Source organism: Carassius carassius, chromosome 17 (genome assembly GCF_963082965.1).
Source record: "Carassius carassius chromosome 17, fCarCar2.1, whole genome shotgun sequence".
Taxonomy (NCBI): Eukaryota; Metazoa; Chordata; class Actinopteri; order Cypriniformes; family Cyprinidae; genus Carassius; species Carassius carassius.
The window spans coordinates 23,851,098-23,864,374 of NC_081771.1; the positions used below are offsets into that span (position 1 = coordinate 23,851,098).

A 13,277-nucleotide genomic window follows, 5' to 3' on the forward strand; every position below is an offset into this window, starting at 1 on the left:
GCACATTTCTCAAAACCCCAAAGAAATCTATGCCAAAGCAAATAAGATCAAATCAAATCTGCAAATGTGTGGTACATGTCATCTAGACTAACAGGCGGCTTTTTTGGCAAGGGAGCTTGGGAGATTCATGTATCTCTGATCTGGCACAAGGTCTGTTCATGAAAAAAAAAAAAAAAACACCCCACGTTTAAAGTGAATGTGACAGCACAGTCAATATGGCGGCACAGTGATTATGGGAGTCTTTTGTGGTTAATGATGGATTTAGCTTCGATGAAGTAGATGCTGCAGATGGGCTAAAAAGCGTATATGCAGCACCCAATCGCATACATTTTCTGATGTTTTACAATCACTTCACTTCAATTATATTGTTTTTTTTTTGTTTGTTTGTTTTCTATACTTATTAATGATATGGTGTTCACTGGTGCCACTGAATTTGCCTTTTTGGAGGTATGAATTCTTCCCCCAAAAAATGTTGGGGAAAAAAGGGAAAAAAAGAAAACATTTGAATATGTATTTGTATCTCTTCCCCCATTTCTGCTTTTTCCTCTTGCCAATTTTTGGCATCTCTTTTTCTCTCCGTTTCTCTGCTTGCTCTCTATTAATCCTGCCCCCTCCCCCCAACCCTCTATGCAGTGAGAGGGTACGTTTGTTAGTGAAGCGTGGCGACTCTGCAGTGGTGCGGTGCACCTGCAGTTGGATGAGCACTTGACACAAGAGAGCATATTACACAGACCTCACAAATGTATCCACACAGGCACACATATAGAGGTAAAAGAAAAAAATAGACGCTTTCTACAAAAACCCAGTTGCACACGGCACGTTGCTTGTCTCCTGTCATTAGTACAGCCTTGTGTGAGACTGCGTATGTGCATCTGTGTGCATGTATGTGAGGCTGCCTGATGACATACACTCTATCTGCTTTGAATTCAGAGACTGAAATTCACTTCATTTCTGGCTTCCTCACTCACTCTCCCTCTTGCATTTTCCGTCACTTTCCCCCTTTATTTCTGTATCTTAGCCTGCCTCATGTCCTACTTCATCTAATTTTTTAAGATTATGATGCCTTGTTTTTCCTGTTAATCACTGAAATGTTTTCTTCTTCAAAACGTATTCCTCTCTGACACAAATTCAGTATTTCTTCTCAAACCTTTTCCTTGTTTTCTACCTCCTCATTAAAAGCAACTTGCCTCTCTGCTATTTCTAGTTTTTCCCACTGCATGTTTCTCTCTCCCTCCCTCTCTCTGCTTTTTTTCTCACACCCTCCCTCTTTCCTCCTCATCCTCCTTCAACAGACAGAATGCTGCAGCATCCACTGAGTAAGGTAATGCGTGTGCAAGCAAGAGCAGGGTAATTCTTCCTACCTGCTCTGCAGCTAAAGGGATCTGTCCTCCCATCAGCTCTCTGCTATTGGATTTATCTGGAGAATAAGCACAGAATAGAAAAGGTGATTTTAAGGAAGCAAAAGAGAGTGACAGAAGGAGGCAAACATGGCCCGGCTAAACTGGTGTCTGGCAGCAGTGATTAGCTGGGGGAAGTTCCTCTTCTCTTGTTTCTTTCCATTGAGAGCAGCTAGGAGAGATAAGGTAAGGCTGCATTTGTTTGACCTGCACTGTACTGACTCATTCCAATTCATACAAACAAACTGGGGTCACCTGATTTTGAGTGCTACCAGACAACAGTCTGGTCATTCAGACATGCCCTATTTTTCAGCCTTCCTTTACCTGTGGTGGGTTTTCAGCTGCTCGGTGCATGTTAAAAATTGTCTAAGTATTTAGTGAAGTCTTGTCCTGCTTCCGTGGGTTTACAGAGTGTTGTGTTCAAAAAACTGTCCTACTGTGCATTGTGTATAGTCATTTTAATTTAACTATTGTTAAAAACATAGTTTTACTTGTGACAAGTATTGAATCACTATGATAACAAAACCTGACAGGTTCAATGTCCGCACTTTCCCACTTTCCTCCACCCCCATATTTTGTTTTTGCCAACATTTTAGAGATTAAAGGGACACCGGCGCAAAGGGTCCCTTAGGTTTATGCCATTTTTAAGGAAGGAGTAATTATGTGGGTACATTGTGAATTCTTTGCACCAGATTGTTTGTTATTGTTAGTGAACTAGAGTTTTATGGGGTGTTTGTGCTGAACCAACCCCAAAACATGTTAGGAGTGTGTTTGGTAGTGCATGCTAGCTTTGTAGCATGAGACTCCCAGTCTGAAGTTAATGAGAGTGGTCAGATTAGGGGTCAAGTTTTCATTATTTCACTCATTTCATGCCTCAGTGGTTGTCAGTGCTGATGTGCTTGCAGAAAATATATATATATATATATATATTGCCGCAGAACTACTGCTTTTTCTTGTACCACTCACCCCACCCCCATCTGTCCCGGCACATTTCCCCATCCTCCAGATCTTGCCAAGAACTTAACCCAGCGTTATTCATCCAACTTCCACATCAGCTATCAGATCAACACATCACCATTTCTTGCTCTGTGTAGACACTTTTGAAAATATGCAAAGTGCATAATATGAATTCATAAAAAAAGGCTTAACCATAAATTCAAATAGATGGTCACATACCCATTCTAATATTACATGTTTAACTATGTATAAGCATTTTGAAGTGCAAGCAAAGATGCAGTTATTATTATGTTATTATTATATTTTTTCAATGAAATGGCAGCCAACTTGAATAATAAGCACTGATTTCTCAGAATATGATTTAGTTATAAGTGCTAATATTAGAAAACTGAGAAGATAAATCATTTTAATATCTTCATCTAAAAAGGAAAGGAAAAAATGTGTATGTTACACTTGACATTACAGTCAATGCATTTACCTGATCAGACAAGATAACTGTTTCATTTGTGTGCCAGTTGTAAAAACTACAAAATAAAAGTCCAAGAAACATAGGAGCATCAGCAATTAAATCTGTTCAATAATACACACAGTAAGTTACTCTTTTCATGGGTTTCTATAGCTTTACTATTAATTTGCTGAAAATGGATTTGATTTTCAGAGACAGAGTGGTTTTATTGTCATTTCAGCAAGCTTGGACACAGTGAAATTAAACAAAGAGAGATTGTGGTGCAAGAGTACATAAAACCAGCACAGAACAATGAGACTGATCTAGAATATACTGACTAAATTAGATTAAATAAAATAATAAATAATTAAATAAAATAAGATTAGAAAACATTACACAGATACTTAGGACTACAAAATGTGGATATGTGCAAACAGCGTGGTATAGTACAATACCACAGAACAAGGGACAGAGCAAACTAACATTGCAAAGTAGCACTAATATTGAATGTGAACATACTGTAGATAACAGGCATACATAACAGCAGAAAAAAAGCAGCAGTTTGTTTACTGATTTTCAGAGGAAAAGTGGATTGAGAATAATGATCAGCGAGTGTAAAGGCGTTAAATTTGCAAAATGCAAATGTAAAATAAAAATGCTGATGGAGAAAACTAATGTAGGTGTAAATATATATTAATAATTTGTCTCCCTCAAGGCAGAAGTGTGAAATTTTGTATATTTAATGCAAACAATGTGCTAAACACTTTTTTTTGTGACTATTTTAATGTCATCTCAGCTTTGTGCGTGTGGTTCATTAGCAGTTACATGATCCATTGGTCTTTAATGCTGGTTACTAAAATGTGCTTTCAATGCAAACAATTCCTTTGACTTTGTATAGCTCAATTTAAGTGTGTTGTTGCTACTCAAAATATTGTTTGTGTTGAATATAAGCATTACAACCATCCTAATGCAGACTCACACTCCAGTTTGCTAAATACACACATTTAATTTACATCGACTGGATATGACTCATGTCTGAACTGAACTTGACCCCTCATTGCCTTTCTGCAAGATGAGCCCTTTAGCTAAAATAAGAATGCATGCCAAAGAACCACGGGCAGAGAGGATTTGGCCAGTAGAGTAGAAATGTACACCTTGTGGGTGGTTAAAGATCCTTGTTATACTGTGTTCAGATATTTGAAAGGGATCCATTAATATGACACTCAGCTCAACCACCATTAACGTCCCTTGAGCAATCCATTTAACCTCAGGCTGCTCAAAGGGGATTTTCCCTGTTGTAAGTGTACAGGATAATAAAACATCCCTCCCCCCAGCCCCCTATCTTCATCCTCCAGTAGAGATCTGTCAGCCCATTCATCCCAGAACTTTTTTTAATAAAGGGTGTATTCACACCAGGAAAGTGTGCTAGTTCACTTGCTTTGGTCTGGACCAAATACAATGTTGATTTTTATAGTTGTTTTTTTTTTTTTGTGGTTCGCTTTCACACTGCCCTTTTTGCAAGTGAACCAGAAACTGTAAACAAAATCACATGTGTGCTAAAGGTCATCCATTCATTGCTTCATCCATTCAACCGAACCAAAGTTTGTTTGGAACAGACCGAGACCACCTCTTCAGCTGGGTCTCGGTATGGTTGTTTGGTCCACACCAGAGTGCAATTGCTGTATTCACCCCTGCCCAAAAGATCTGAACCAAGGGGGGAAACTAACGAGTTTGATTCAATCGAACCAAACAAGAGAGGTGTGAATTCACCCTAAGTCAAAGAGGAGATAGAATAGACTCCATCCCAGATGTACTGATCAGTCTCACTGGGAAGGAGTAGGATTGGTTTAAAGTGGGAGAGTGAGTTTAAAGGGAGGGGGACTAAGATGCATGTTTTACCCTGAAAATAAACTGTCCATCCATTAAGAGCTTTGTGAAGGCTCCCACTACACATCTCTCAAAGTAGGAATTTATTTAATAATGTATACATCCAATAAAGAGCTTAATATAGCGTAAAAATATAAATAATATATAATTCAAAGTAACAGGACAAAAAAGTATGCTACGTATTGATACATTTTTATTTTGCAAGAAAATGTTTATTCTATTACTAACATGTGTTATCCACTGATAACTAGGCTACTACTGATAATTAATGATAATTCAAGTGTGCAAACAAGTGAAAAAAATAGCCTAGTAGCCTATATAAAAATGGAAAAAAAAATGGAAAAAAATATGCGTAAATGTGTGATGGAATTTACATTATACAAACAGATGTCAAATAGGGTGAAGTGTGCTAACATTTTAAGAAACTGTGCGTCTATGCAATGCTTTGTAGACATATATCTAGTATGTGCTACTGTCACAATCACTGTCGGAAGGAACACGGAGCCATGGAATACACTAAATAGTAGGGGTGTAACGATTCACTTGTTTTCTCGATGCATCGATTACAAACCCTGACGATTCATATGCATCGATCTTGAAACATGATTTTTGAATCGTGAATCGCCGATCTAGGACAGTAATCAATTTAAAACACTAAGAATCGAATGAATCGCGATTTCTATAGTGATTCAGTGCTTTCAAAATATATACAAATTAAATTACTACACGTAAAATTAATGGAGACCTTGAAGAGTGTTTGTGAATCGTGCCTCTAATCTGTCCTTCACATGCTCCACTGTTTAGCACCTGTGACTGTCACAGGATTTCGCTCACGCTCCATTCCACTCTGACGCAGCAGACCTGCGATCTATAGAATTCATGGACCGTAATACTAAAGTGAAGTAGTTTTACTTTTCTGTAGTTTGTTAATGGCTCTCTGCATACTGACGACATTACCTGAGCAGTCGAAAGTTGTGTATTTATTGCATGGACGGAGCAGAAAGTGTCTAAAACATATGCACAGTTCCTTTGAATGATAAATGTGTTTTAACAATGCTGATGAACCGAAAATATGGGGGAAACACTTAAAATAACCACGTCATTAACAAGAGCGCAAGGTTTATCTGATAATCAGATGCAAGAAAGTAGCGTTTGTTGCTATAGAAACAGACATTGAGCACGTTTTCTCACATGCTGAGTCCCAATTGGCATACTATCCATCCTAAATAGTATGCGAAACTAGAATTAGTATGTCCCAAATCGTAGTATGTTGAAAAGAGTATTCCAAAGATACCCGGATGGTCTACTATTTCCAGTTAGAATTCGAAGTGCAGATCAATGCACACTCTAAGTGCTAATATTGCCCACAACCCACAACAAAATGAAACATTAAGAAAAAAAACACAATAAATAAAATTTATGAATGATGCAGTGCTAATTGACATATCATTTATTACAGTACAGAAACTATAAAGTATATTTTCTGTGCAGAAAATTAAAATAATAGATAAATGTAGTAGCCTATATAAAACAATCATAAAATTGCAATTAGGAAAAAAATATTGATTACAAAGTATTATTATCGAGCAGTGTATTTGATTTCTTACAGCAAAATAAAAGTAATAAAAAAGAAGAGAATTCAATAAAAAAAATTATGAAAATACATAGGCTACATACATAAAATGATTTTATTTGACATTTTTCACTTCAGAAATGATGGCTACGCCCCTGGTGTGACAAAATGTTAGTTGATACATAATACTTTTAAAGCTCTTTTTTTAAATCTTGGCTTACATACATTTTTACTTATGCCATGTCATGCCATAGCACCATTAAACTAGCATTTAACAATGGACAAAAGTTTTTTTTTTTTTTAAGGCTGCTGTGTAATTTGCCCCCTGACTAAGCATTTAAAGAATTTAGGGGAAGCATTGAAATAATCCTGTGAATGCACTTAAAGAACACAGAATCGAATCGTTATAATCGAGTCAAATTGAATGTAACTGTGTATCCAATCGAATTGAATCGTTCTAAATTTGCAAAAAATTTTCTTGAATCAAATCGAAAACCTATGAATCGTGAATAGAATCGAATCGCTGCCTACCCAAAGATTCACAGCCCTACTAAATAGTCTTTATTAGTTCCAAGACACAGGGGTAAATCCAACTCAGAAACTAGGAGTGTAACAAATTTGCTCATAGTTAGATGGACGAAATTCATCATAATGGTTTATTTTTAATTATATCCATCTTCAGGAATTACTTGTGGCATTATAGCATTAATAGTACAATAAAATAATTTGTTCGTCTTTAGGAAAAGTGACCTTGTCCCATGATCGGCAAACACAGACAACCAAGTGTGAATACATACTGTATGGATGTTTATTAAATTACACTACAGGGGACTATGCAACATCTGACTAGACACAAACATACACACATTAAACATAGATGCTGTGACCGGTGGGTCGAGCAGGTGTCGCTCATTTCTCAAATCACTCCACCGGCCTCGCCCCATTCTCACGGCTCTCAGCCCCGCCCCACTCGTCACAGATGCCAACACAAGGAAGGCATGGATGGAGAGAGAGAGAGAGAGAGAGAGAGAGAGCACTGTAGAGAGAGAGAAAGTGCTCACATGCAAGAGAGTGAAGAGTCATAGTAGTATTTACTCATCAACTAAATTACAACCTGTTAAGAACCATCAAATAATCTCATTACCTTAATTAAACGGGGTCAAAGTCTAGACGCCAATCTAATTAGTTAACAAGTGGTTACTTGCATTGGTTCTGTAGTTGCTGAGTCAAATGTCCCAGTGTATGTGTAATGTGTAGATTCTTGTTAGGAGTAAAACCTTCGTCATTTCTACCATGGGATGACATGCTCCTCGAAGTGAATCAACAAAGTTGCTGAAAACTACCAGAAGATCGGAGGGAGTCGCAAAGTGATGGGTGTCTCCAGGGAACTGCAAGTTAAGAGATGCTGCTTTTTGGATGTGGGAGAGGTCTTATCTGGTTTCCCGGTAAAACCGCTTTTGGTTGGATTGACCTGTAACAAGGCATATAGTTTCAGCAGGAAAGTGTTTCTTTGTCCCAGTGACATCTCATTTGCATGCTTTATGACTGTCCTGATTAACTTGTGTAGCTTTACCCAAAATATGGCATGAACAGTAAGATGCATTTCATAATCACATAGAGTACATCATGGGTTGAGGAATAAAGAGCAGATCATTTTGATACCAAGAACGAAACATTTAGAAGATATTAAACCAAAGATACATTCATACACCTGAATATTAGCATTTAGAGCTTAACTAATGCAAATAAACAGTGGTAACTAGACTAATGTAGTAGGGAAACATACTGACAAAACATGCATATACCAGATGCATTTGTAACTAATTTATTATAGTCTAAGATAAAGAAAATGTCTATGTCAGAGTGTGTGATGTGTTTAAAAATTGTGGAGACAAACCACTGGTCTAGTCATGCCATTAGTGCCTGGCACAGGGGTCATTTGCTCTTCCTGGAATGCATTTGAAGTTCAATGGATAGGAGCAGAGAGTTGCTGTTAAACATCATCTTGATAGTGGGGGGGAAACCCTTGGCAATTTAGCACCCATAAATGTAGGATGTGAGGCCATGTCTATGATTTATATGCAAATGTCAAAAGGCTAAAATAAATTTGCCTAAGATATAAAGCCCAAACGATCTTACATGATCCTAAGCCTATGCTATAGAATCCCCCCTTTTTGGCTGATGAAGTTCACCTGCAAACATCATCAAACAACAGTTGTCATGATGGACGGAGAGTAGGTTGATCATGAGAATCGGATGGCAGGTGGATCCTGATTGTTAGATGGCAGGTGGTTTCTAATTTTCTTCAGCCTTTGGACCATCAGCTTGGATGTTAACCTTGGTCAGGTTCAGCATTGTCTCCGCCTGGTCCCCCTTTTTCTGGTGGCTCCGTTTGAAGGTAGAGGAAGGGCAGCTGTGCACCTGTTCATGGACCTTTGCACACCGTTGACTCTGCCAAACAGCACAAAGGCAAGGCTGAGACTTAAGGTGTACCTGATTGCTGTGGGGAAGGAAAGTGCCATGTCGGCAGACGTCCAGGATCGGGCGATGGGAAAGGTGGTCTGCACAGGCGGCCAAGACAGTGCTTGGAGGGCTGTGTTGACTGGGGTAATGTCAGTCACCTGGGACCCCCCTTTCTCAATGCTCAGTTCCAATTCAGGTTCCAGGGTGAGATTGTGGTCCTTGAAGAAGGCTGGAATTTCTACCTCGGATTGGTATTCTTCACTTGAATGGTTGTACAGTGCCAGGTCCCCAAGTTGGAGGATAGCACCTTTGGGCACTTGAGTCTACATACTCTGGTTGGCCAGGCTGACACAGGTGGCAGTGTCATGCTGGTCATAGGTCAGTGTGGCGGTGCGGTTGGGTGTGTTGACGAGCCACTGATTTCCCACAATCTCTGCTTGCGTTTCTGTGACTTGAATGTGAGGCTTGGCCTTAGCTGGGCAGAGTGTCTCTCTGCATGGGTAGTAACCCGCAGATTACTTCAGTGTTGTCTTGGAGGAAAAGCTTGCTGGGGCAGAGATAATGAATGTCTTTGGTCAGGGTACACATACGCAGATTTGAGGCCAGGTATATTGAGTCTGTAAATGTTGTCTGATTCAGTGATGGTTAGATTCAGGAGAAACGCCATCTCGCTTTGCTCAAGGTCGACATGTAGCAGGATGGACCCTTCCCGGGGGTAGGCAAGGTGGGCTTTCTTCTTTTGTTAGAAAGGAAGATTTCTTTGGTGAAGGCTAGTGATGCTTTGATTTGCAGCCATTCACTTCTTCCATTGTGTAGCAATTCTTGGATGGGGGACTCCATTCTGCTTATCTGTGGTATTGCTGATGAGGTCTCCGCCCTTCTTGGCTCTAATTTCTTTTAGCATTATTTTAGCATTTATCTTAGAATTTTTTGTTTTAAGGTCAGTTTTGGATTTCTCTAGTAGCTGTTCTGCAGACAGGAGATGTTTTTTTTCCTTTAGTTCTTGTCAGTCACATTCAGCAAGTGCAAGGGCTTATTGGAGCTTTTCAACTTTTTCCTTTGTTTTCTGCTCCACTTCATCTAGTACCTTGGGTTAATCCTGGGTTTTCACTTCAAGCTTGTCTGTGCAATGTGAGATGTGCAATAGTTTTCTCAGGAACTCTATTGCTTGAAATCATCCTGGACTTTCACAGCCAGCTTGTCTATGCAGCTTTGGGCGTGTGTCAGCTTCTTCTGAAGATGGGTGCGGTGCTTGTTGCTTAGTGTCAGCTTGACTGTGAAGGTGTAGCTTAGAAAAGTGATGACCTTGGTTAGCTCCTTGCGGTTTTGATTCTGGCTTACTCAGCAGAATAACAGTTCAATGGTCTTGTGGGTGAGGCTATCTGTATTGCCTCTTAGCCAGATGTTCACATCTCCTCCCTGCAGGCAGACTGAAAAGTGAGGACTAACACAGATCTGTATGGTGTTATAAGCCCATATGTGGTGGAACAGCTAAGTGTAATTTTAGTGATTGCATCCAAAAGTGGAGTGTGTTGTAGTAGCGCTTTGTGGTTTGGGTTTGCTGTTTGGACTTGAAAGCAACCTGGCATGCTCTGACATATTCCACCATGTCTTGCTGTATGCCAAGTGTGCCACTTGTTTTAGTGTCTCATAAGTGTCTCTAGTATGCTGTATGTCCAGTACATGGTGCATTGTGGGTATACATTACTGTGACCCCCCTTTGTCATTGTTGCACCACAAGCTTTGGTGTAGTGTTGTCATCAGGGACATATTTTAGTATGTTTTTATCACATGCAGCATGTGTTTGACATCGTATAGTAGTTTGAGGGATGGAGTTGCAACAAGTTGAGCTGATCAAATAGGTTGGTTGGAGGGGTTAGGGAGGTGACAAAGAATAGTCCTTATTGAGGTGTTAGAGGTTTACATTTAAGTAATGCTATCAGTGGATAGTCGTTAGGTTAGTGCCAGGGCTGCAAGGTGGGTATCATGGAAGTGAAAGTTGGTCTCCTGTGGGTTATGGCTGTCATGTCATGGGAGGGTGGATGGGTCATGGTTGAGACCATAGTTCACCATGCAATGCACCAGTTTTGGCAAGGGCCTGTCAGGACTTTGTTGCTTTGAGTGTCCTTACACCTTCAAGTAGATGATCAGGTCATGCTTACTTGTGATGTTGTTGCATGCCTGGGCCAGGTGTTGGTGCGTGACTGGCTTCTCGTTCACTGTGGCAAACTCATCTTTTTCCTAGCCAAGGAGGTGGTGTGTGAAGCTAAGCTTGGCATAATTTGAATCCATTCCCTTGAAGGTGTGTGGTTCAGGGTTTGGCCATGGTGTCTGTTGAGCTGAACAGCGACCCCGTTTTGTATATGCTGGGACTGGAATCTCATTTATTCACAAATGTCTGGTATGGTCTGGAAGGAAGTTCTCGCACTTGACAGGGCTTCCCCAGGGGGTTGCGAGGTCTGCAAGAACCAGGAAGTAGCAGGTTTAGCTTTGGTTATATTGCTTAAGGTGTCCTTGGCGGTCACCATGGTTGACAACAAGACCTCATAGGAAAGCTCATGCACTTGCTTGTGAAGTCAGGTTTGGTGTATGCTTGGTGCATGCTTCGAAGGGTGTGAGGCTTAAGGCCATATTCTCATAGCTGGCTGTGAGATTTTCTTGTGACCTGACAGTCTGTCTGGGTGACCTGTTTGGCTGAAGTGGCAGGGGTTTTGCACTTCAGTCTGGAGTTTCAGCTGTCTCAAGTTCAGCAAAAGGGTCAATGTAATCCAGCAGCTCTTTATCAATGAGAAGGTGGTATGAGTGTATGACTGCATGGTCAGTGCACACCTTTGGGTCTTAAGAGTTCAGTTCTGGATCTGGATAGTAGGCTGGTCTGACCTTGAGACTGGGTTCTCGCGACCAGCTGAGATGTCAGGCCTGATATTTGGGACCTGGCAGTGCACTTCAAATAAGTTGGCTGGCTGGAAAGGTGAATGTTCCCCCACTTGAGCCCAATTCTATGAATGCTTAAAGTTCATTGGGGCTCAAAACAATACAGCAGGTCTATGTTGGTAAAAAGAGACCATGTGTTCATTTGTGTTGTGTAAACAATGTGTACAGTCTCATGGAGCTGATGGACAGATGCAGGGGAGTTGGCTGTATGTGTATATTGGCTAATCCTGTTTGTCCTGCTGGTGAGGCCACGCTCAGGATCATTTCCTTTAATGTCCTCAGGATCTTTTCATGCTGGCCCATGTGATCTCAAGAGTCAGTTCTGGGTACTGTGCAGAGATAGGCAGGATTTTAACAGTCTCTATGGAGGCAGCGCTGTGTTCTTTGTAGGCCAATGTACTGCGGATTTTGGAAGGAGGGAAGGTTCTGGAGTTGAAACCTTCCTCCCTTGTTGCCTGTTCTGTCATCTGCCATAGATGCATTGTTGTAGTAGACTTGTAGTTGTAGTTGTTGTAATCCGCTTTGACAGTTTCAGTCTGCTGGTACAGGATGTTGTGTGCCTCAAGGCTGGGGGTGATCCTGAGCAGATAGTCTTGTGTGGTCACATTGGCAGAGTTCAAGCATAAAAGTCTTGCAGGTTTGGACTCTTGGCTGGGGGCCGGGGCCTGCTTGTCAGGGGAAATTTTGTGTAGTGTTTTCCCTGTTTTCATTTGTGACATTGAGGTCACCTTGGCTTTGTTTAACCTTACCCAATTTGTGTTTGGGTTGTCTCATTGCTGAGCCAAGGACTTGGGTTTCAGTTAGGGCTGCTTGCAGGTGGCATTCAGATGCATTGTTTTGATTCGCCTGGGCCATTACTTAAGAGAGCTTCAGCCTGTTGGAGCCTCTCTGGCTTCTATTCCAGCTGTGCTATTCTCTGTGCTCAGTGTCTGTACCAGTTTTGTAAAGGCCTATTGAAGCTTTCCACTTCCCCTTGTAGCTCCTCGTCCTCTTCATCAACTGTCACTTGCTGGTCCAGTTGGTCCGGCAGTTCTGCACACACATTTTCCATTTCCTTTAACTGGCTGATAAGGTAGGAGCAGATAATTGGTATGAGTGAGCACCTGAAAACTATGAGTAACACTGTTGATGGGTGATAACCTAGAGGATAATTTAATGACTTAGACTATTCGGTTTATCAATATTATTACCAAGTATTCTCTGATGGTTCAGACAGGTTCAGTCACTATGAAGGTATCAACCAAACAAACTGAAATAAAATCAGAAAGAGACAGAGGGAAAATGAAAGGGCTTTCCTTATTTAGTTAAAGCTATGAGATATGACTAAGCAGTTCTCACTTGTTCAAAAAATGCAGAATGGTCATGAAACCTAGGGAGACTGTCAGCTGCGCTAGCAGGGACACATCAAACACCTCAAGGTAATAAACAGAAACAATAGGAAGTGCTTCTAGTCTGCTCAGAGGCCTGGTGTAAGAAGGGTAATAGAAAAGACAAGAATTAGGCTACTAAAACCTGTACCACTCATTAAGGGGACAACAGTTGCTAGAACTGCTCTAACCTATACCGAGAGGAAAGATGGTGATGGTCAGATAACTTCAAGCTAAAAAGTAAATAAATTAAA

At 40.6% G+C, this 13,277-nt stretch overlaps 1 protein-coding gene across 6 annotated transcripts in view; it reads left to right on the forward strand.

Annotated features, from left to right (window-relative positions):
- The first annotated feature begins 1,312 nt into the window (after positions 1-1,312).
- Positions 1,313-13,277, forward strand: part of tns1a (tensin 1a) — a 136,333-nt gene continuing 124,368 nt past the window's right edge. For all 6 annotated transcript variants that reach the window (XM_059571321.1, XM_059571322.1, XM_059571325.1 and 3 more), the window contains exon 1: positions 1,313-1,583. In XM_059571321.1, coding sequence (XP_059427304.1) covers positions 1,488-1,583 — 96 coding nt within the window. In that variant the 5' untranslated portion in view covers positions 1,313-1,487. The remainder of the gene's footprint in view (positions 1,584-13,277) is intronic.